This window comes from Zonotrichia leucophrys, chromosome 2 (assembly GCF_028769735.1).
Source record: "Zonotrichia leucophrys gambelii isolate GWCS_2022_RI chromosome 2, RI_Zleu_2.0, whole genome shotgun sequence".
In the NCBI taxonomy this organism is placed as follows: domain Eukaryota; kingdom Metazoa; phylum Chordata; class Aves; order Passeriformes; family Passerellidae; genus Zonotrichia; species Zonotrichia leucophrys.
Genome location: NC_088171.1, coordinates 134,039,420 through 134,063,575, shown reverse-complemented (window position 1 = coordinate 134,063,575; position 24,156 = coordinate 134,039,420). Strand labels below are relative to the sequence as shown.

Here is a 24,156-nt window from a genome sequence, read left to right as displayed (position 1 = left end):
AATGTGAGGTCCTGAAGACATGGAGTTTTGTATCCGGGAGGAGGTTGTCCTGACTATGAGCAAACTTTTATGTGGAATAAAAATAGTATTTTTTCAAGTTCTGCAGTCGTTTTCTGCAACTCACTGAAAAGCAGAACACAACCTTAATAAAACAGTATGACTATTCAAATAGTATGAGTTATATGGTCAACAAACAAATCATTCACATAGTTTCCTGGACTAAAGGCAGTATTTTTGAGGACAGAGCAAGCAAAATGCAGCTTCATGTTGTTAACTCTGGTCTAAAGACATATTAGACCTGGTGCTGCACTTGAAGAACAATGTGTTTAACTGAATATGTTTCATCCTTTCAAAATATAGCTTTTATATCAATATTCTGTACTCAGTGGTACAGCTCAGCTCCTGTGTTCTTTTACCTTAAGCTTTTACAGAGCTCATATCTAATAAAGTCATCCTTTGTACTGGAACCAGACATAATGACTAATAAATAGTAAATATTCAATTTAATAGTTAATCATGACTATTAAACACATGTCTGGCTACAGACATGACAGTGTTGAATGAGCAACCTTAGGTGAACTGGGACTGTCAGCTGCCAAGAGCTACTTCAGACACAGCAACTCCACAGCTTTGTAAGATCTTGGTATTGTAGATTTATAGACCAGATTCACACTGAAGAAATACCTAATTGACACATTTAACTCTGTGCAGAAGGCTGTAATTGTTTAACAATCATAGATTTATTGCCATTCACTCTCATTGTTTGGTAGACTTTGAGAGAGAAAAGCAGTGTAAGACATTGGTGTCTCAGACAGCAGACTGACTGCATGAGCAGAGGCTTGGAAAGCTGAGACTGTTTAGCCTGTGGAAGAGAAGGGTTGGTTAATCCATAAATGGGAGGGAATGAAGACCTAATCAGAAAAGGGGAGGGAACTCAGTGGTTCCCTGGGAAAGGATGCGAGTCAATGGGCACAAACTGAAAGACAAGAAAATCCACGTGAACAGAAGGAAACACGTTTTCATTGTCAGAGTGGTCAAACACCTGAGCAGGTTGGTCATGAATCTTTCATCCTTGAAGATACTCAAAACTCATCTGGCCTTGGTTTCGGGCAGCTGGCTCAGGCTGGCCCTGCCTGGGCAGGGGTTGGCCTGTAAGACGTCCTGAGCTCCTGCCAACCCCAGTCACTGAGATGGGTGTGACTAGGGAAGGAATGCTTTCTCCGCACATAAGCACTCCTGCAAAATATTTACGAGAAGACACATTCGAAGCTATTAACTGATCATATATGAAGCATATATTGTCCCGAATAGGTGGCTATTAGTCAAAAGGTGCGTCGTAAATTTTTAAATTGTTTGATTTCTGTCAACTCCTTCATGCGCGTCTCTCGAGAAACTCGATGGGGCACAGCAGGACGCTGCGGGCCGGGACCCTTCCTGAGGTGTGAGTCCCCTCAGGGACGGCAGCCCCCTCACGGGGCCGCGGGGCCGCCTCGCTCCGCTGCGCCGCCTTCCGCCGACGCTGCGCCCGTGCCGGGCCGGGGCTGCCCGAGCCGGGCCGGGGCTGCCCGCCCTCCCCGGGGGAGGCAGCGCAGCCCGCATCCTCCTGCGGGAGCGGGGCCGCGGCAGCAGGGAGAAGCGGCACTCTCCTCCCCGTTCCCCTCCCCTCCGCTTGCTCTCCTCTCCTTTCTGCTCACCCCGCTCGTCCCTCCTCCCTGCCGGTGCTGGCGGCGGCTCCTCCTCCCGCGTGTGACCCGGTGCCGCATGTGAACGGGGAGGAGGAGGAGGAGGGACCGCGCGGTGCGGGTCCCACTGTGGCGGCGGCAGAAGGCGGAGCGGGAGCCGGCGTGCGGTGTCCCCCCGCAGCCTCATCGCTGGGCCCCGCCGGCGCTCCCCATGCCCGTGTGGTGCTGCCGCTGCTCCCTGGCCGATCACTTCAGGTGAGGCGGCGGCGGGGGGCGGTGGGGCGCCGCGGAGCCGGGCCGCGGGGCGGCGGGCGGCGGCGGTGCGGGCAGGACGGGGACACCGGCGGGGCTGCGGCCTCCGCGGGGCTGCGGCGGCGGGCGCGGCGCTGCCGACCCCGCACGGCCCCGCCGAGCAAGGGATGGCGGCGGCGGCGGCGGGGCCCGGACGGGCGCGCCGTGACCTTGGGCAGCGGCGAGGCGCAGCCGGGCCGGGGGCTGCCCGCGGCCGCTGATGCTCGGTGTCGCTCCGGGCTCGCAGCGCTGCACCGCCCGGCATGCCGGCCCCCAGGGGCTCCGCTCCGCCCGCGTACCTGAACGAAATCCAACAGTCTGGCAGTGGTGAATTCTCTTCTCGAAGTGTCAGGTTGAGACCAAATTCAGATTCCTTTTATATAACGAGTTTTCTGTTAACCGCCCACCACAGTCCGTTTCTTTATTTTTTTTTTTTTTTTTCCTGAAAGTACGCAGTGTATTCTAGCATCTTTCAGAACAGCTACCTGGAAAAGGTACCATTTATTTTAATAACCTGCAACAAATCACGAGTTGTTAACAAATTATTATTACTAGCTTTTTCAAATGGGAGAAAAACTGTTATGTGTATGTTGCATTTTTTCTCTTAATGGGTTAAAAAAAAAAAAAGGCAAAACCGTGAAGGCACATTTTTGCATATGTTTAGAATCTGCCTATTAACAGAATGTAATTCCCCAGGTTCTTTGAGTGACCAGTGTAAGATAAATTAGGCTCTAGTGTTGGAACTGACTCATCTTGTGCCCGCTTGCATGTCTGCAGGACTAGAGCCGTAGATGATTTGTGCCAAGTCCCCACCACTGCAAAGCTGTCTACTGTGAGTTTTATCGAGATGAAAGCTGCTGGTGCTTGGTGGCTTTCAGTGCTGCTCAGAGGTTAGGAAGGTGGTAGCCCCTGACTTCAGATCTTGCTAGGTTCTGGTATGATGTTCTTGCAAAGGAAGAACTGACAACACTCCTTCGTGTGCTCTGCATTTTGTGTGCAGGTATTCGGTGCAAAGATACTGCAAGAAACTGCACATTGTGTGCAGATGTTCCTGTGCAAAATCACCATTTTGGTAATTTGTCATAAACTAAGCTGCATAGAAGCAACATTTTTATTGTTAGAAGATTCTTCTGTAGCCTATAGCATTGTGCAGATATCTCTTAAAAGAAGTTTTGAAATGTTTCTTTCGGTTTTATGATATCAAGCACAGCAAGTATAGTGAAGCCACACTAAAGCATGCGTGCTCCCCTTAAGCCTGTCTTTTGCAAAACATAAGGTAGTATTGACTTTGTCAACTTTGAGCAAAGGCTGGAAAATAAAACAGTCTACCTGCTCCTTTCTAAAAGCAGAGGTGAAAAAATCAGTATGATTATTAGATAGCCCCTCTCTGACTCCTTGTCTTCATCTAACTCATGCTGTTTGGATGTTAGGTGTCTGCAAGAGCTAATGTGCAGCTGTAATCAAACAATAAGCAAGTAATTTGCCTTTTTTTTTTTTTGCTTTTTTTTTTCTGTTGTTCTGCAGGGAATAGTGATATGAAGTACTTTCCAAAATAAATGCAACCTCAGAATACCTCCCCACCCTTTTTAACAATGCCGTCAGAGAGATGTGTTACAGATTGTGCTACTGCTGTTGTTACTGCACTGCTCTGTCTCCAGTTTACTTCAGACTTCCCCACCGAGGAAGAGCTTTTGAAACAGAATCTTGGGTGCTGTGGGAGTTGAGGCAGTACATGGCACTGGCTTCTTGAAGGCCCTGGGAATTGGATCAGCATCTTACAGTTTTGATCCTGTGTAGAAAATAATTGCTGAAATGCTAGAATAGCTTTAAGATATGCAAAGTCTTAGGAAATAGATGAGTACTTTTATTTATTATTGATAATTACCATGTTTAGAAATTTTTTTAGAAATTTTTCTTAAAAATATCCCCTTGTTGATACAGATATTTTTGATTAAAAATTTGTTGTCCTTACTTTACAAAAGACTTGACAAAATAACTGCAGTAACAGACTGTTTTAATTTGACTCTGTCTTTCTAGCTAGACTGATAGTTTGTGTGCTGCTTCAATGACCTGGAAAGGTTTCAGAAAGGACTCCTAAATCATTAAATAGAAAATGTTGTAAAACAAGTCTTTGTATTCTAGAAGCACATTTACATGGTGAAGAGTTACAAGAGAAACTTAAATGCATTTTTCAGAGGAAGAACTAAAAAGTCTAGAAAAATGGCCAGTGGTGAAAGCAGTCTGCTGTGCAGGAGCTGACCTGACTACATGGCAATTCCTTCTGTAAAAACTTTTAATGGTGGTCGGATGGGTTATGTCTAGGGCTTAAAAGGGTTCACTTCACCGGGATCCATCCTCACACCACTGCCAAGTTCAACCAGCCTCACTTCTCTCTGGATGGAAATTGTTGAGGTGAAGTCCTGTGTGCTGCTCGGGCGGCAGGAAGGGATATGAACGCTGCTGTTGCGCCTTAGCTGCTCCTTCAGGCTTTGTCTGGCCTTAATGTTGTTAATTGGCTAGGCAGTGTGTATCTCCTGATTTGATAAGGATAATGAGGAATGAGTTCTACTGTGTGTGGGATCAAAATAATGCTTGTGGCTATACTTTGGCTTTGTATAAACTGAGATTAGAAATCTGCACTTCTGCAGAGCCATCTGTGCTTTTTTGTTATCCTTCTGTAGACTTGCTAGGAGTAAGTAGTTTTAAAAAATCTTCTGTTAGAAAAGCTGTGCTGAAGAGTAAAATTGTGTAGATTGGGTAAAACATATCTGTTTTGGTCTCAATTTCACCAGTTTCGTAGCTTTTAAAGTAAAACATCAAAAGTGACTATTTTTGAAGAGACTGTTCTGCCAACAGTTCACTGTTTCATTTTAGTTTTCTCCCATCTGTCCTTCTTAATTAGAACTTACAGCGGCACTGAAACCGAAGGACAGCTTTTGAATTCCTTTGTTCAGTACTTTGGTGACAGCCTTGGGAGGAAGATTAAAAGAATGCCTTTAATTGAAGAAACTGTTCTGCCTGGGGACTCCCTTCTTACCCTGCCTGTAGTAATAATAGGTGAGTTTTTTTCCCTTTTTAAAGATTCACTGCCATTGCCTTTATCGACCTGCTGCATGAAATAGTTTCTCAATAAATAACTAATGCTTAGAACCCTTACAGTGAAGATCTTTTTTAGAGTAATACAGTTGTTATAATTAACAACAATAGAATTATATTATGTTAAGGGACTTGTTGGAGTATATTTGAATTTGAATTGTGCTTTGAAAAAATCAGCTGTGTTATTTAGCAGCAGATATGGGAGTATTAACAGAAGAACTGTATTGATTCTAGTGTTGATAACATAGGTTTTGATTAATGTGATGTATCTATTTCTGTATGCATGGAGGTTGTCAATGGTACACCAGTAGAAATCTGTGGGGTCATGTGGAAGAGTGAAAAACATAATGCACGCTCTGTGTTGGTTAGGTGCTAATCTCTCATTATTTGCCTTTTTCTCGGTTACATCAATCACTAATATCTAAATATTCTCCTATTTTTTCCAAAATGAATCCAGCTCAATTCAGCTAGTTTAAAATAATAAATTGTAGTCTTGATTGAACACTTAAGGGCTTGTACTTGTAAAATGACAGGGTAACAGAGGGAGGAGGCTCCATAGGTACACGACTTAATTGGGAGTGCCAGCGTAATGTGTATTGGGCCAAGGTTTTTCAACAACAGCTGGTCACCAGCTCATTCTGGCCATGACTTCATGAGCAGATAAAGAAAAGATTTGAAGTAAAGAAGGTTTTCAATAATCTAGTCCAAAGCTGTTGGGACTAGAGCAAGTACCTACCTGTAAAGAAGCAAAGATTTTGGAGATTGATGTTGCAACATAATTGTGTTCACAGTGTCTCCACAAATTCAAAGACTCCTGTTTGCACAGTGCCTGTTCTCAAAGCTCTCTTTATGATAGTTTAAAATAGTGCCCATGGAGCAGACTGAGGTGTGTGTGACAGACGTGAATCACTTGATGAATTCTGCATGACAGTTGAAGAGAACAGTGTCCTGGCATTTTGTCAGCCTTAATATAGGTTTGTCATATGGTTTATAATTCAGTTTCCACTGTTTAGTTTTGCAAATATACATTATGCAAATACCTGTGCTCAATACTTGGTTTGTCTAGAGCACCTTTCTAAGTGCTGACACCAAACACAGCTGCCTTGACCACTTCTCCATCATCCAAATGCTTCCTCACAGATATATTTGAGACACCTTGCAAGCTGATCTCCACTGACAGCCTATAATCACTGAAGCCTTCAAAGGGATCTAAAATGATTTGATAATGTAGTAGAGGAGTATGAAAATAGTTGTCACCCCCCCTGCCCCCCCCGTGTATGAACGCACTCTCTACTGACTTAGTAACTTCTGTGCAGTGCCTGTGTTGGGAAGAAACAGATACATTCTTCAGGGTTCAACAATTTCATGTTGAAACTCTTAAGTTTAGAATGTGTTCTGTGCTAAACATTTTCATCTTTTGCACCAGTTTTGATCATTACTATGTGGAATGTTGTCACTTCCTAGCCAAATAACAAGGCTGTTATGATATCTAAAGTTGAATATTTGCTTTAAATTTAGACACATAGTGTAAAGGTGATTGTGTGCTGTTGATCAAGAGAAGATTTTGCTGATATTCAAACAAAGTTCTAGCTACTTCTTAAATGAACAGGGCCATGAGGTTTCTGATTATATTGTTGTACAACTAAAGTTTGTGTAATAGTAGTGTCTCCTGATTGCAGTCAGAGGTCTTATCAGAGACAAGATAAATAAATGTGTAAATAAAAATAAAATTTGTCATTTCAACAAGATTTTTTTCTCTTTTTCCCAAGAATTTGAGAAAACCATAGCAAGTCTAATTGCAGACCTTGCAGCTGAACATTCATTCTGTGTGTTCTTAACAGCATATCCTCAAGGGATTTCCTTTTCCTTGGGTTCAGTCTGCTTAAAGAATAGGAACTGGGTTTGGATCAGCTCTCTGGGTGGTCGCAGAAAAGTTCAGGAACTCAGTGACAGTAATTCACCTTAACATCACATAATGACTGGTTTGGAAGGGACCTTCAAGATCATTGAGTCCAACCCAGCCCCAACACCTCAACTAAATCATGGCACTGAGTGCCACATCCAGTCTTTTATTAAGCACATCCTGGGTTGGTGACTCCAACACCTCCCTGGGCTGGCCATCCCAGTACTTTATCACTGTTTCCATGATACCACTTTTTGCTAGTATCCAACATAAATTTCCCTTGGTGCAGCTTTAGACTGTGTCCTCTGGTTCTGCCTGGTGAAACAGACCAACCCCCACCTGACTACAGCTGCCTTTCAGGCAGTTGTGGAAAGTGATAAGGTCACCTCTGAGTCTCCTTTTCTCCTGGCTAAACAGCCCCAGCTCCCTCAGTCGTTCCTCACAGGGTTTGTGTTCCAAGCCCCTCAGCAGCCTCGTTGCCACCTCTGGACACGCTCAAGCTTCTCAACGTCCTTCCCAAACTGAGAGGCCAGAGCTGGACACAGCACTCAAGGTGCAGCCCCACCAGTGCCAGTACAGGGGAGGAATGACCTCTCTGCTCCTGCTGGCCACACTGCTCCTGATACAGGCCAGGATGCCCTTGGCCATCAGGGCACACTGCTGGACTTGATCTCAACAAATTTCCATTCAGAAAGAAGTGAGGCTGGTTGAACTTGGCAGTGGTGTGAGGATGGATCCTTGTGAAGTGATCCCTTTAAGCCCTAGACATAACCTATCCATCCCATCCTCAGTAATTTCCTTGGGCCTTGCCAGTCTTTGTTTGGGTGACATTTGTTAACCATTTCCTTCTTGTAGCCTTATCCAGTAGGAATGCTCTTTAGCATGGCATCTTTGGCTATGGCACACATTTTCCTCTTTCCATTGTGGATGAGCTTTTTTTATATCCCAGTGGGAAAATAAAACTAGCTGTGTAATTGTAAAAACATTAAAAAAATCTTTACTGTATTCAAGTTATAATTCTAAAAACAGTTAAGAATTTAATCATTGAAATGCTTGTGAACCACTATGATTAAAGTGTTTTCATCAATTCATTTGATTTTGTTATGGATAGTTTCTCTGTATTGCTGCAGTTCTCCTACGTCTATCTCATGGCAAATGGGTGACAGTAGGTGTTTGAATCTTCTTTAAGCTTTAAATTCCTGGACTGAATCACATCCAGCTATCTTATGTTGATCTGTTTGTGGGAGGGCAGAACAGTGTGAGAGTAAGGAGGAAGTTTTTCACTGTCTTTAGATTCTTTAGGTGATTTCCTGTAGCCTGTGGCTGTGACCAGTCTATGCACAGCATTGTGATAAAGTATGGGATATTCTGCCCCTGGGGACCAGGTGAGTACAGCCTGGTGAAAGAGGAAAAAGAGATCCAGTGTATGAAGAACCTGGGAATGAACAGGGCCTCAGCGAAGTAATGGAGGATTTAGGACTGAGGAATCAGGAAAGGGAGAAGAGACAGGCATTGGAGAAATGGGATTGTTAAAATTGTGTGTGCAAAGGGTGATGGGGAAGAGTAAATGACCTGTGAATTCTTGACATCAAGAGATGAAGTAAGAATAAATATGGAACAATGCCTGCTATATTAAAGTATGAATGAATCAGTAACTTAAACCCAGAATTTGCAGTGTGTGCTAAATACCATGTGTCCAAGCAAAGACAATGTACTGACAAGTGGCTCATTAGGAGAACACTATGCTTTTCATTCAGTTAATGAGTAAGAGAAGCTATAGAAATAACAACACATACCACATATTCAAATTTTGTATCATAGCACATACTTTTCTGATTTCACTTTCTGTAACTTTTGATGTCTGACTTTGCAACATGAATGTTACTTTTGTATTTGCATGTGGTAAATATGGTCCCCTACTTTGTTTAATACTGTCAAATAAATAGAAATGTTTACCTTATGGTAATGTTTTGGTCCCATCTATCTCATACTTTTAATAACATTTTTAAAATAATTGTCTATTAAAATTGAAAATGCTACAAAGCTGGTAAAGGTGTTTGACTTGATACTCTTCCTGAGTAATGAATGTAGACTTACATGAGTTGCATGTTCTCTACCACTTACCCACAGGAGGCCTGTGGTCACTTAGCTTTTATGTTGCTGTTTTGCAGTGTCTGTAACTTCTATTCTGACTTTCACTCTTAAGCTTTCTGCTTGTCTTCCCTTTATTTTATGGACAGACCTGAAGAGAATATAATCCAGATTGTCTTTCTGCTCTGCGTTGTACAGTGCCTGTGGGAATGCAAAGTTGTGAGATGACAATAATATTCAGCTATCACTGTGACTGACGGGCAGACCATTATCTGTCAGGCCATTTTCACACAGTAGTGAGTTTGACATAGTAAATTAGGGAACTTCTTTATATGCATTTTGCTTCCTGTAAAAGTCACACATTTGTTTCTCTTTAACTGAAAAAAACTTTGCTCTCTGTATTTGGAGGATGGTCCTATACAAAGCTCTATTTTACTGGAAAGTTTATAAGCTGCTTTGAAATCAAGACAATCTGGCATTATACTACTTCAGTATTGTTTTGTTGCTGTATATTTAGTGATTAACAAACTCTAGATTTATAAACATTTTTACTAAAGCAGTATATTTTTTCTTTAATAGGAAATGGACCTTCAGGAATTTGCCTTTCTTACCTGCTCTCTGGATACAGGCCATATTTGTCTCCTGAGGCTATACACCCAAACCCCATTCTACATACAAAGTTAGAAGAAGCTCGACATCTTTCCATTGTTGACCAAGTAAGCTTTGGTTGCATTCTTGTCTAGCTCTTTTCCTATTGCAAGCAATAGTGCATTAATAAGTTACTTTGTTATTCTTTTAATTTAAATAGAGTCAATTAATGGCCATTAGATCCAACCCTAGGCTGTGTAGTGTTGTTTGTGGCTCTTGAAGGCTTTTAGTTTGTGGTGTCTTTTGGTTTTACTGCTTTTTGTTGTGTTCTTACTTCTTGCCAGGAGTGTCTAAAGTGTGACTCGGTCTGTGGCTGATGCAGGAATTCCAGTTGTCATGTGTGGGATGTTTGGGCACTATCACCAAGGAACACGTGCTACTAACATACATAAAGTACACGTAGCTCAAGTTAAAATATTCTTAAATACTACAATTCTTACTAAGATTTCATTTTTAGTTGTACTGGGCACATATATTCTCTATAAACACAATCCATTTTTCTTTTTGGAACAGTATACATCTTTCAGTGTTTGTGTTGTATTGACAGTTGCTCTTGTGCTTTTGTTGTTACCCATGTACATGTCCAGTTTTTCTGTCTGATTTGATTAGTTAAATCTTCTCCAGCATTTTTCTTTCCACTTGTCCATTGGTTTGCCATCTTAACACTGTTTTCCACTCACCTCATTGTACTCCTGATGGATTACTGACAATGTTATCGTTGTGTTGCCTTTGTGACTAATTTATTAGAAATACAAACAGGGATTTATATCTGTAGAGAGTAAATAGGAGTTTGTTTGGCTTTGGATTTTGGAGGGCATTTTTATTTCAGTGCTGTGCTATTTGCATGCGATGTTTACCCTAGGTCTCAAGGGCTTTTTCTTTTGCAGGAGAGTAAGTTGCCTAAGTTTTGGCTACAGATGTTTCATGTACTTCATCTTCTCCCAACCCCCTAATATTTTGACTAATTAGGAGGCTAAGCTATATTGACTTTGTCGGCAAAAATTGGTCTTATGTCCAGTTCTTTCTTCAAATCTCTATTTTCTCTTCAAATATTTGCCATTGTATAATTTTTGCAATTATTAGAACAAGACTGGTTAATAGATCTGAAATGTGAACTTTACAAAGTTCTAGAAATTTTTCTCAATGTTAACTGGTGTGTAAAATAATCCTAGTTTTACTTTTTAAAAATAATGGCAATTTTATCTTCATTATTTTAAGATATAATACAGTTAGTTTGGAACAAGCTAAGAGCTGTCAAAAGAGCCTTTTCTACTTGATGTTTAAAGCTTAATGTTTTTAGATTCCAATTTTGCTTTATCAAAATGGGACTTCTAGAAATATTAGCAGTCCTTTGTTAAAAGAAGTCTGTTGTATATAAATATAGATGTTACTAAGTTGCTCTGATCTCTGTTTGTCCACATACTTCTTTGTTCTGCAGATACTGACTTGCCCCAGAATTACTGTTATTAACATGTAATTTTAAAATGAGTGAGATGTACTCTTCAGAGTTACAAAGAACTGAATCATAGCAGTTATTTCTGAAAAGTGTTTTGATTGAATCTCTGCATTAAATAACCTTTACCTGAAATGCAATTTGAGTTGTGTTTTCTGTTGCAATTCAACTTCTGCACATCAGAGTAGCATGATGAACGTGAAAAGTTTAAAATTTGTCGTCCTTCAGGATCTGGAGTACCTGTCAGAAGGGCTGGAAGGACGCTCCTCAAACCCAGTTGCAGTGCTTTTTGATACCTTGCTTCACCCGGACGCTGACTTTGGCTATGACTACCCGCCTGTTCTGCACTGGAAGTTGGAACAGCATCATTACATTCCCCACATAGTGCTTGGAAAAGGACCACCTGGAGGGGCCTGGCATGTGAGTAAAAGTTGCATCTCGCTCCTAGAGGAACTTGATAACTTTATGTTTTGGGATCTTTCTTACTGCCTTACTCTAGAGCTGTTTTAAATGGTAGTGCCAGTTGCAGTTTCAGCTGCTCCTTAGCAAAGCCCAGGTAAGTGTGGGATATGAGAAAGGAAGGAAGAAGTTGCCCTTTACTTGGGTGTTTGTGACCATGAGTCTTATATTACCAGGTTTTTTGTTAGTTCACATTTAATGTATTATAATGTAGAGTATTTTCTATAATTTTTTTTGTCTGCATTGTTTCCAGGTGCTTTTATACACAATCTTAAATTTGATGTCTTTATATGATGCTGCTTTCACATGTTTTGTGTTTCCTTCCTTTTTTGTATTTCAAATAACTCGCTTTTAGTTTTCCTTTCATATGCTCTCTCTTCACCTTTATTAGCTCATGTGATTGCTTATTATCTAAGTGTAACACAGAAATAGTTCTTCATTTAATGTCCTGGTTTTATGCTGTATTCTGGTATTTTGTTGCTCTAAATGGGTACAATGAGAAGAGCTTCACTGCTTTTTAAATTTGAATATTTTTTTTTAAACTTACATTTTACATTTGAATTGAGATTTGAATTTGAAATGTGTCTGATCATGCATCTTCATATTTTCTCCATAGTCCATGGAGGGCTCTATGCTAACCATCAGTTTTGGAGACTGGATGGAATTGCCTGGCCTCAGCTTTAAGGAGTGGGCAGCTAGCAAACGCAGGTAAAGATACTGCAGAATCTACTTGGGAATCCTAATGGCCATAAAAATCCAGATAACTGGAAAATATTCAGGCTTCACTGTTCACAGGAGGGCTTCTTGTTTAGTTTATTAAATTGTTTGATGGTTCTGGAAATTCTTCTGCTGTGTGTATTCTGATGCAATAAACTGAACAATGGTCAGGCAGAATAGTTGCTGGTGAGTGCACTGAAAGCAAACGTACAGGCAGCAGTGTGTTCCAGCAGCATTTCAGAAAGAGGCACTGGCTGAAAGCAGTTCTGATCAGAGGTGAGGGAAGATGGAGGAAGGAATTTCATATCCACTGAAGGAGGTATTGCAAGTTCCTCTTTCAACACCAGTGCAGCTGAAGTTGCTGCGCACACCAGCTTCCTTGCAATTCAGGAAGTTAATGTATTTCAGCATTTGCTTTTACAGGCAAAGCTGCAGCATCTGAAATCTATAAATTTTAATTTTAAGAGAATAATTCAGTGTTTCTGTGTTAATTTGTAGCAATAAGTTTCTTGAAAAAACTTGAGAAGAAGAGTTAATCTTCTGCAAGCTCACTGGTTTTACTTCAGTTTATAAAGGTCTGTGTCAGCAGATGAACCTAGATGAACTCTGCATGAGCTTTTTCTAAAATTTTAATTTTTTTCACTTTGTTCTAGCAATATTCAAGGAAGTTGGTTTTGTACCATGTATGGGAAAAGAAGAAGTGCAGTTACTTGAGCATATGTCTTTAAGGGCAGACTGTTATTCATTTCAGGACAACCCTTGAAGTGAGGAAACTCTAGCTTTGTTCTTTAATCCTTTTCTTAGATAACCACAGCAATCTTGCCTCCTTGCCTAACTGAAATCCCATAAGCTGCTTATTATCTGAAGCTATGTATTATAGTTTTCAACAATGCTAAAACCAGGAATGCTGACCTGTTACACTACAATTAAACAAGCTTATTTAAAAGGATTGATGATGATGTAAAATTAGTTATGTAGAATATTTTCCTAAGTTTCCTTGCAAGAGGTGTCACACTGTCACATTATTCTCTTCCTATAAATATCTCATGAGGATTTCCAGAGTAGTAACCTGAGCATTTAAAAGAACATGTGCTATTATATTGTTAGTCCAAGAAAATTAGTAGCCTGATTACTTGTAAATATGATTTTAAGTGTAATTTAGTGGCAATCCTGATGTTCACTACAGTTTGTTTTGCCCTTTTCCTAGAGCTTACTTCTAACGAAGCAGCAAAATTCATGCAACTGTTCCAAATAATTACACTGTCAGCTATTTTTCCTATAAATGAGACTGCAATAATCACAAGAAAAGCACAGATGTAATAGCAGGGTTGCAGTGCATAAATGGTTTTTATTGAACACTTGAACCTCACAATCCTGTTTACATAGTTGCATTAACGCTCTGTGTCATGTTTGCTTTGCTCATTCATGTGACATGGAACTACTTCATTTGATACTTAGTGAACTTAACCGTACCCAAGGGAGAGGTCTTTTGTAAAGTATAATGACTACTTGGTTCCAGTAACATATTGAACCTAGAGTTTCAAAATTAGCACTTAACTATGACATTTAATTATTTAGATCGTTAGTAAGTGTATTCTCATGGGGTACAAGTTTAGCCACTACTGTATTATTGATAGTTGTGATGTTAAACTTTGTAAAACACTTCCACATGGAGCTGCTATGATACTCCAGAGCTTTGTTACACCTATTTCTTAATCACCATAGCAATTTATGTTGTATAAGCACTTAAAACTGTATTTAAAAAGTTGGCTGGTCTTGTGTATCAGGAAACAAGAGAACAAATAAGTCAAATGCCTTTAAAGATGCTGAACTCAGTGTCATTTACACTGAGCAGATTCAGTCCTCATAAACTTGACCTGTCATGTGGTATAGCATGTCTGATATTCAAATTACCAATAAGGTCTATTTTTTAACCAGAACCATTCAATTTTCTTTCAGAAATATAAAGACTGATCGAGTAATGCCAGAGGAAATAGCTTGTTATTATAAACACTATGTTAAAGTCATGGGCCTCCAAAAGAATTTCAGAGACAATGTTTATATAACATCAGTGTCCAGGCTTTACCGAGAAAAGGATGATGAAGGTAGGAGTCACCAAAATGAAGATATTTCAACACAGCATTTGGAAATGGAAGATGGACAGAAATCACTTGTTAAGAGAAACTGGGAAGTCAGAGGTTATCAGCGAGCAACAGATGGCTCTCATGTGCCCTTCTGCCTCTTTGCTGAGAATGTGGCTCTTGCAACTGGAACCTTTGATTCTCCTGGCCGACTGCAAGTTGAAGGAGAAGACTTTCCTTTTGTCCTCCATTCCATGTCTGACTTCGGAGCCGCAATCAGCAAAGGAAAGTTACGTGGGAAGGCAGACCCTGTGTTGATTGTGGGTGCTGGACTAACAGCAGCTGATGCAGTGCTATGTGCCTATAACAACAACATCCCCGTAGTCCACGTGTTTCGTAGAAGAGTTACCGATACAAGCCTGATTTTCAAACAGTTACCTAAAAAGCTTTACCCTGAATACCATAAGGTCTATCACATGATGTGTACTCAGTCCCATACCGTGGACTCTAACCAACATTCTGCTTACACTAGTTTCCCTGAACACAATGTACTTTCCTTCAAGCCTGAGATGAAATGTGTTCTTCAGAGTGCCTCCGGACTGAAGAAAATTTTGAAGTTTTCTGTAGCCTTAGTTCTGATAGGTTCTCACCCAAATCTTTTCTTTTTAAAGGACCAAGGACATAGCATAGGTCATCACTCTAATCAGCCCATCACCTGCAAGGGGAATCCCATAGAGATTGATCCGTACACTTACGAATGCACTAAAGAAGCCAACCTCTTTGCTTTAGGGCCTCTGGTGGGAGACAACTTTGTACGGTTTTTAAAAGGAGGTGCACTGGGCATTGCACGATGCTTGGCAATAAGACAGAAGAAGAAACATGAATTGATTGAAAGTGGGGATGGAGGAGGTGAGGGGGTACCATAAACGAGACATTAGAAACTCTCACATCCAGGATTACAGATGTAGTCTTAACAGAAAACTCACTGGCAGCAAAAGTTGATAGCAGTCACATTTCTGTTGTGTACAAGTAACCTGCGCTTGTATTGCTTGGTAAAGGATATTACAATACTTCACTCCTTAAAAATACAAAAAATTGATCTGCTATTTCAACTGATCTCAACTGGAACTGCTTCCAGATAAACAGAAAATGAGACTAACTTATATTGGCCTGCCTGTCTGTCATCTCTTGCTCAACTACAAGAGCAGACTTCGTTTGTGAAAGGCAATGCCTACCAGAGTGATTTTACATTTTAGTGTCAAGTGTGACAAGAATGCTCTTACCATGCAATTGAAATAACTTCTAAAAGCAGAAAGCTTGTTTGTACAAAGTGATTCTTTGTCCCAAAGCAAATTTGGAGCCTTCTGCTTGAAACAAGGATTTTATTTATTTGCCACAGTAATACTTGGAATGAGCACTTAGTAAAATGGTTTCTACTGTAAGGACTTCTGTAAGCAAGAAGTATTCCTCAACAGTTTTAAATTATCCTGGTAATTGGAATAAAAGAATAAGCATTCCCATTTAATCTTTAATGATTTGACACAATCCATTAATGTTTCTTCACACTATGCCTGGACTTGGGTGAGTGCACAGACTAACATGAGTTGTTTCCCTACAGTGACATGTACATTTCTGAGAATACGCATTAACATAAACAATAAAGTACTGATGTAAGTGCTCTTATTACAGTGTCAATATCATGAATATCTAGTGTACTACTGAAAAATTAGGTACATGAGAAAATTAAGGGGTTTTTGCTTCCAAGATCAGGAAGACTGAATGGGATCACTTTGCTGATGAAGGTGGGGTGGGTGATAGATACTCTCTCATTTGACTAAAAATGGGTTCTGTTTTTTTTTTCTGGAGCAGCACATGATAGTAAAATATTTTAGCCTGCAGTTTTTGAAACTTAAGAAAGGTTTATATCTTACAGCCACCTGAAAAACCAACCAATTTCAAAACAAACATGCAATAGTTCCTTTAAATCTTAAAGCTTTTAATGAAAGACAAAGACTTAACTTGTACCTACCTCTGAAAGCAAGTTTCATCTTTCCACTCCGTAATGTAAGACCTAGATACATTTTCTGGGTTTTACAGTAGTTAGTTCAACTAAACACACTGGTATTTACTGTCATGAGGTTATTTACTGTCAGGAGGTTAAGTTAGGAAAGTGAATTCCCACAACTCTCAGTAGACAAAAGTGATTGGTCTTGAATGTTTCTTTACCAAATTTTTTCATTCGGGTCCAATATGATGGAAAAGGTGTTATTTTTCTGTTTGGGTTTTTTTTTGTTAAAGAATGTCGTGTTAGTTTCAAGTATTCTGTTTGCGTGATTAAAAATCTCCATATTGAACTTCAGCATATTTTAAAAAGGAAGTTAGGCTTTGTGAAACTGCTAGTGGTTGCTGGTTTCCCAACTGCCTTAACTTGCATAAATGGTAGATAGCTATATTCAATAAATGCCTGTTTTCTGTGCCTACTGAATTACAGCGTTCTGTGGCTACTGCAGATCTTTATGCATCTGAGTAAGTTACTCAGGATTTGGACATAGAAGTTGAAAAAGTAAAGGATGCAAGGATTAAAGTTACTATTTTCAGTGGAAGTCCAAAATAATTGATTAAATTATGCTACTACTAATAATAAATTTTAGTCTAGAGCCACTGAACAGCATAAACGCAAACGAAGGAGCTTTTCTATCAATTTCTGCATTGCCCACATGGTTGGCTTTAGCCATGCATTGTCAGTACTAGTTAAGGTACTTCTTTATACTGATATTGAGCTGATTTTAATTCCACTAAAGTCTAAGCTTGTTTTCTTCATATTTTAATTGCAATTCTTCAATTTGCCTTCTCTGGAAGAAACTCTGTATATAGAAACCAATTCTAAACATGTGATACCTAATAATTTTAACTAAGTGCTAAATACTTGATGATAGAATTTTATTGCAGTTTTAGGTATTGGGAATACATTTGCACTGTGACTAAATTCCTGCAGTTTTGTGTCAATATTAATGTCCAAATACAACACATGGCATGTTACTGCTTTTTCATAAATCACAGGAGACATTTAAAATGCCAGCAAAGAAAAGAGATTTACTTAGCAGTTATTTTGCAAAATGGGGAAAAAACCTTCAGCTCCTTTTTGAGCTTCAGCTGCTGCAGCTACTCACAAGCTGTGTGTTGTAGTGACAGTTTTGTAGCAGAGATCTTTGACCTATTCTTACTCAAGTATCTTTCACTGCAGTCTTACAGCACCTTGAGGTTTAACTGCTTTTTTTTTTCCATCAATCATGCCAGTATTTTTGAGATAAAAAGTTGCCTGTGAGACCCCCTAGTTGGGCAGAGAAAACTCAGTGGGTCATGTTTATTAAGCCAGTGTAAAAATACTTTTTTTCAACCAAAGTTTGCTGAAAGATCATCTTGTGTCTTCTAGGAATTGCTAGATTTCAAGTTGTACTTAGACTTTTTTAATCTTTGCTTTTCTGATTTTGAGAGAAATTTCTGTTTCTCTCCTGTTTAGTATTTTGAGGAACTAGGTGATAGAGAAGTTTGGGCTTTACCTTAAGATAGTTTTACCTACTGCATTTATTGTGAATTAGATGTTGGCACTGAATAGTTGTCTTTTGGGGAAACACCTTGTTTCTCAGATTAAAAAAAAGCCCAAACATTTGAATTTCTTGTGTAATATAATAATTTACAGAAGGAAGACTGTTTCTTTCAGCTCTTCTTTCATTGAGAACAATAAGCTTTTAAACATTGTGTATTATAAAAGGGTACTTCGTACTTAAAGATTTATCATGAAAATGCAGACAGGAAGAAAATAATTTTTAGCTGAAGTAAGCTAATTTGGATTTACAGAATTTTTAAAGCTGTGTTAACTCTTACTGTGTATTTTCTAATAGGGTAATGGAAAAATAGCTTTTACGTTTGGATTTGGTTCTTAATGCTGTGAATGTGTCTTCCAGTTAAATTATTGCTAAGAGTATTTAAAGTGTCCAGATGCTGAACTGGGAGTAAGATTTCTCCCACTAGATTTTGCTAACAATCTGACTCTTTCCAGTACTTCTTCTGACTGAATTGCACTTAATTTTTTTTCCACACAGGAGTGAGCCTAAGTTTCACCCAAGTGAGTAAACACAGGAATCCTTTCTGCAAGTAATCCAGAGAGAGTGGTGACAACACCACTGGATTCTTCTCTCTCTCAGGAAAGTGCTTTCTTGGATGAGAAGCCTGAGCTTGCCAGTGACTGCATGAAAAGAATATGGCTCCCCAGTGGTTATGCACTGAGAAAGGGACACCAAAGTGTATCCCACAGCTCCAGGTCCCTCGTTCTCAGCACTTGGGGGATTCTTGTATTTTACTTCTGGCCTGGTGGATGTAGGGAACTTCTTTTTAATAATTTCATAGAGTGATGTTTGCATAATGAAAAATACTCATTTTGTAGAAGGAGGTGGCTATAGCTTCTTTCTCTCACAACTCAAGAACTGAAAAGAAAGCTAGAGCCAGTAGTTGAGTAGTTACTCAAAGCTGGAGGAAATCAAACTAAAACCTCAACTTTGAGAGAGGCCTGACCTGCATACCCAGTTGAAATGAGGTGCATTTTTAGGACAAATCCTAAAAGAGAATGAAAGGGAGTAAAATTTGCAAACTTGTAGTGAGTCTTCACAGCTGACAAGTGATGCCGAGTGAGGGGTGATGGGAGGAAAGCAGTGAGGAACACGTGCAGTAGGAAGTGCAGGTGTACAGGTGCTGAAGTGCCAATGGGGGGTGTCCCCCCTCCTGGGGGAGATGTGGGGCTGTGACAAGAGCTCTGCACGGGAGCTGCTCCTCCAACACCCACCTGGGATTTGTAACGTGTGTGAGAAATTGTCTTTGCTGACAAAGCTGTAGGACCGGATCAGCGACGTGGGGTGCCAAGAGATCAGGCTGTGTTACTCTGCTACCATATTTTCTACTTCTGAGAAGCAAGCAAGTATATTTTGTAATAGCAGGATCCTGACAGTGCTCCCAGACATTTCTAAACAGGAAGAGGTAGCACACATAGGCTTTAAAGGCAGCTGATTTTATTACTGTGAATACAGTAATGATTTAATTTTGAGTAAGTTAGGGAACCAAAAATGCCAAAAGGTTTATACTGTTACATCTTAATTTAGATAATCTATTAGAACGTTACAATAACAATGTTCTGTCATAATTTTTCAGTTATATTTTAGAGTGAGAGCAAGCCAGGAGCATTCAATAGATGTGAGAGCTTGTGTAAATATTTTCCCCATTTCTCCTTGCCCAACCTGAAAGAAAAGTCTTGTTTGAAATAACTAAAACGGTTGATTTTACTCAGCAGAAAGAATGGAAATTGAAGCATCTTCGACAGAAAAAGAAAGGCTTTGGTGACATTAGGGGCATTGGGGGTACAAAGCTGAAGTAAGGAATTATAAATAGCTATTTTTCTGAAACAGAGTGTATTTTTGGGAATATGGCATGCTGGGAGTTTCATTTTAATTTATTTTTGAAGCTTGAATTACATGGAGAATTGTGTGGTCAAGGATTAATTTGGTCTAAGGAACAAGGATTATAGGCAAGGGGAAAAGCATTTCTAGTGTTATTTAGTAGCTGTAGTGAATCTAATTGCTATTTTAAAGATGGTTTTGTCTACAGACAGTAGAACATTTCAGCTCAAACATACCTTGAACTTGGGTTCATATTATACCTGTCTGCATGTTAGGTAATTTTCTAACTGATAATTTTGTACTTTCAGGGCATCATAAACCAACTCTTAAAACCTAGGTGTAAGTAGTAGTCATCAAAATCAGGAAACAACTTGTTCTGAAGACTAAGTAACTAATTTGCACCTTCCTCCTCCCTCTCTTTATTCTGAGATCACTGGCAGTAAGTGCCAGCCTACAGTGGATGCTTCAATAAACTGTCCCTAGACACCCTCTGTAGACTTACATGCCAGCATAAAGAAAATTAACACAACTAGGTTTGCTATGTATTCACAAAATCCTATAGAATCCTGGCATTTTTTAGGTTGTCCTTTAACTAGGTAAACGAGTATTTTTCATTGGTTTGGATGCTAGGACCAGCTGCTGTGTGAACAGTGAGCTATTGTCTGAGAACTGATCCTGCTACCTTACATCTCCCTGGCACAATTACTGAGTCAATACTCTGACCTTGGCCATTTCTGTTAGACCTGCTATGCTGGAATTCCAGTTTGAAATTACATAAAGGACTGTATTCATCTACCTATGTTTGCTCACACACAATGCACCTGGACTTGGAGATATGTGTAAATATAATTTGTTTGTGTGTGGCAGTGCCAGTTTTCATCTTTTGCTGGAGTATGCTTGCATCATACTTATTTTTATGATGAGCAATATAAACGCATACAGAACATTTTCAGTAAGCAACTTGTGAGAAAAACCTCTCTTTTGATGATAAATATTCCTGTGGTTTGCATGCTAGGCTTGTTTTATCTTAATTTGTGAAAACTGATTACAGACTGAAGACAAAAAACCAGTGTCACCTAGAAGTCAGTTATTTTAATTTTGAGAAGTAAGGAACTCAAGTCAAATGAAGGATCAAACTGCAGAGGAAAAAGCAGTCAGAGAGCTGCAGTGTTCAGAATGAGGGAGAAGTGTTTTGCATGGATCTGGTACTGAAACCAATGACTGGCAGATTCCAGTAGTAAAAGCTGCAGCAGAGCAATAGGGGCAGAGCGCTAAAGCAAGTGGTAGAGAGAGTTGCTAGTCAGGGATATCTGTTATTGTGTAGCATTTTTGTAACTATCTCACTGGAATGTGATGATGATGGCAATCAAAGATTGGAAGAGGAAGGAATAATGGTAAGGAAGAGAGAGGGTTAATTTTTTGGGCACATTTGTCTTGAATTCTAAGGAGATACCAGAACAACATCAACACAATTGGAATTTGAAAATCAAGCAAAAATCAGTTTGGGAATTTGTGAGTCAAACCAGATGTGGCCAAATGTGGCTGAGGATTGATTCAAGAAAGGGAAAAGAGCAAGAGAAGAGAGTGCAAGACTCCCTCCAGTTTAATGGGAGAGGGAGAGACAGGAAAAATATGGACTGAGAAATCATTTGTATAACATGGGCTGGAGCAAGATGGGGAGTGGGTTAGAGGTAGGTCTACAGTAGAAGCTTCGGCTGCTGTCTCAGGATTTAACGTGGAATAGAGCCTATCACACATCAGGAATGAAGGCAAGGAAGGGACTTGGCATTTCAGAGGAAGGTGATGGGGAGGTGGCTGGATGGAGGAGCTCAAGCTGACTGCAAACAGTTTCCACATATAGGAATGGAATGACAAAGGAGAGGCCAGCCCTGACGCACAACCGCCACCACTCTGGGGAAGATGGGGGAGTTAAGGGAAGGAGAAAAAAGAACAGACTCAGAGATGTGAATGGACAGAAATAGAAATCACACTTCAACAGTGTGAATATCTCAGTTAACTGTCTTCTCCAAAAAAAAACCCAAACCTGTGGCTTCCCCAGCTGATGTAGAAAATGGGAAGTCAGCTGAAATTGGTGTGAAGTAAACTGAAAATTAAACAGGTTTTTATGCAGGGATACAGCACCTATCCACAGTTTTAGTACTACCTAGAGTGATTCAATCTGCTTTAAACTGTTTTCATCAGCTAAGCTGCTGAATGCAAGACTGTATGTTAAGAGCCTTGCTAATAAAAAGTTTATTTAGTTTATATATTGTGTGCATCTCCTTCCTGTAAGCAGCGTGAATAAAAATATTGCTACAAAAAAAACCACATCCCAAACAAACCCTCAAACTCAGTTACACTTTTTGTGTGTAAGAAATAAGATCTGAAGTTAAAGTTTAGATGTATTTTTAAGGTGAAGAGCAGAATTTTGTCAAAAGGTGGGTATACTTGCAGACCGCGAGTGTGGCAGATGAAAGAAACCTTAGATATCTTCCTGGATTTACTGAACTTTTTTAACCTTCTAAAGAAAAGTAGCACCAAACAAGCTCTCCCAGAAACTGAATGGTTGAAACCAGAGAGCACAAGCTGCCCAGTGAAAATAGAGCAAGCAGCCAAATTTCTGAAGTGCAGGATGCAAAGTTGATTGCCCTTGCTTGTGCTCACAACCTTTGCCTTACCTATAAAATGCCTCCACCCTTGAGCTTTCCACCCTTCTCTTTTCTGATTCTGTGATTCTCCCATCCTGCTGGGGAGTGTGTGAGTGGCTGCCTGGGGCTTAGCTGCCCAATGGGGCTAAGCCTACAACATATGTTCCATACCATAAAGGAAATACCAGGTGAAGTTAATGCACTAGCTCCAGGGATAAGGCAGATACTGATGAAATTTACTGGAAATTGAAATTTATTGGATCATGTAATTATGTCCTTTATCATCTACCTCACAACTTCAGCAACAGAAACCAGTAAGCCAACAAGCATATTTCATCTAATGTCTTGAGGTGAAAATCATAACAAAAATAAGTCAAAATGGAAGGAAGCCTTCAGAATAATGAATAGGACTTCTCACATGAATTTGGTGTTACAATTAAAGCCATGGGGGTTTGTCTGTCTAAGCTTTTTAATGCAAGCCTAACTTCATACTGAAATAGCAGCTCAGGTGTTCTAATGTGTAGGCTTTTCATCAACTGAACTTGATGAAAAGCAGCAGAAACTGGATTACAAACCAAACTGTATCACTACTAGGCACCCTCAAGTTGGAATCCTAGAATATTCTGAGTTGAAAGGGACCCACAACTCTTAATACTAAATTAAAAAAAAAAAAAGTATCAAATCTGGTTAATTCAGCTGTCTGGGAAACTGGATTTGAAGAGCCCTAAATCACAAAACATGAACAAGAGTGCTCTCAGCTATGCCACCAGGGTTGCTTGAGCCCCTAGCAGATTGCAGTCTGGGCAGCAGAGGACTTAGTCTTTACTTTTTTGTAGAAGGCTCCTATATACTGCATATCTTGTCCTGTCACCTCAGAAATTCTCCAGCTGCTTTTCGCAACTGTAAATACAACCTTTCTGAAGAATCTTGGAAAATCTTGTTCATTGATACTCTGCTATCCAAACTATTAGCTTGAATTTAGTAACAACAATCCAAAACCTCAGCAGTCTACAAGAGCTGTTGGACCAGTAGGTCTACAGCCAGAAAACTTGGAAATTCTCACAGTGATAGCAGAAAAACTCACCTGAGGATAGAACAGTCAGTACATCTCCTTCAGAAAGAATTTCAACTGCTTAGGAACTGCTTAAGTCTTTTTAAAGGTGTTTGGTGGATAAGATTTGTGCAAACACTCACAGCTTTTGTGGAGCTCAGAAGTATTGGGCTGCACTTTGTGTAGCACTCTGGACACTGCTGACCAGCAAGAAGATGCCAAGAAAACTTTGGCTTTGGAAGGCAAAATATGTTTTGCATGTTGCAACCATGATGACTTCAGCACATCTGCTACCTTGACACGCAGAGACCTCCCAAGGCTGCTCCTCAGATCTGACAGACGACGGAGCGGCTTCAACGGAGTCTGTCTGTGTCAATTCATTTACATCAACCAGATCACTTCCTCACACGGGGAAGGAGATCCTCCCCCTTGAAACAGGATGCAACAGAGCTACTGTCCATCTTAATCCGCATATGACATCTGTCCATCTTTATCTGTATGTGAGACAGACTTCATACACTTGAGCAGGAAGTCTGGAAAGTTTTTCTCACTGTACTTCCAGGGTAATCTCACTAATTGCAATTCTCAG

The 24,156-nt window shown here is 40.0% G+C and overlaps 1 protein-coding gene across 1 annotated transcript; it reads left to right on the top strand.

Moving 5' to 3' along the window:
- Positions 1-1,762: 1,762 nt before the first annotated feature.
- OSGIN2 (oxidative stress induced growth inhibitor family member 2) lies at positions 1,763-16,183 on the top strand. Its single transcript, XM_064706542.1, has 6 exons — positions 1,763-1,937; positions 4,876-5,030; positions 9,643-9,779; positions 11,393-11,584; positions 12,240-12,331; positions 14,300-16,183. Exons 1-6 carry the CDS (start codon positions 1,894-1,896, stop codon positions 15,345-15,347), a joined length of 1,668 nt encoding a protein of 555 aa, XP_064562612.1. The 5' UTR covers positions 1,763-1,893; the 3' UTR covers positions 15,348-16,183.
- The last annotated feature ends 7,973 nt before the right edge of the window (positions 16,184-24,156 follow it).

What these genes read in the sequence shown, in the direction of transcription:
- OSGIN2 (XM_064706542.1), top strand. Translation starts at nt 1,894, where the DNA reads ATGCCCGTGTGGTGCTGCCGCTGCTCCCTGGCCGATCACTTCAG. An exon ending in CACCTGGAGGGGCCTGGCAT is followed by an intron (nt 11,585 to 12,239) that starts GTGAGTAAAAGT and finishes TTTTCTCCATAG; the next exon opens with TCCATGGAGGGCTCTATGCT. An exon ending in TGGGCAGCTAGCAAACGCAG is followed by an intron (nt 12,332 to 14,299) that starts GTAAAGATACTG and finishes ATTTTCTTTCAG; the next exon opens with AAATATAAAGACTGATCGAG.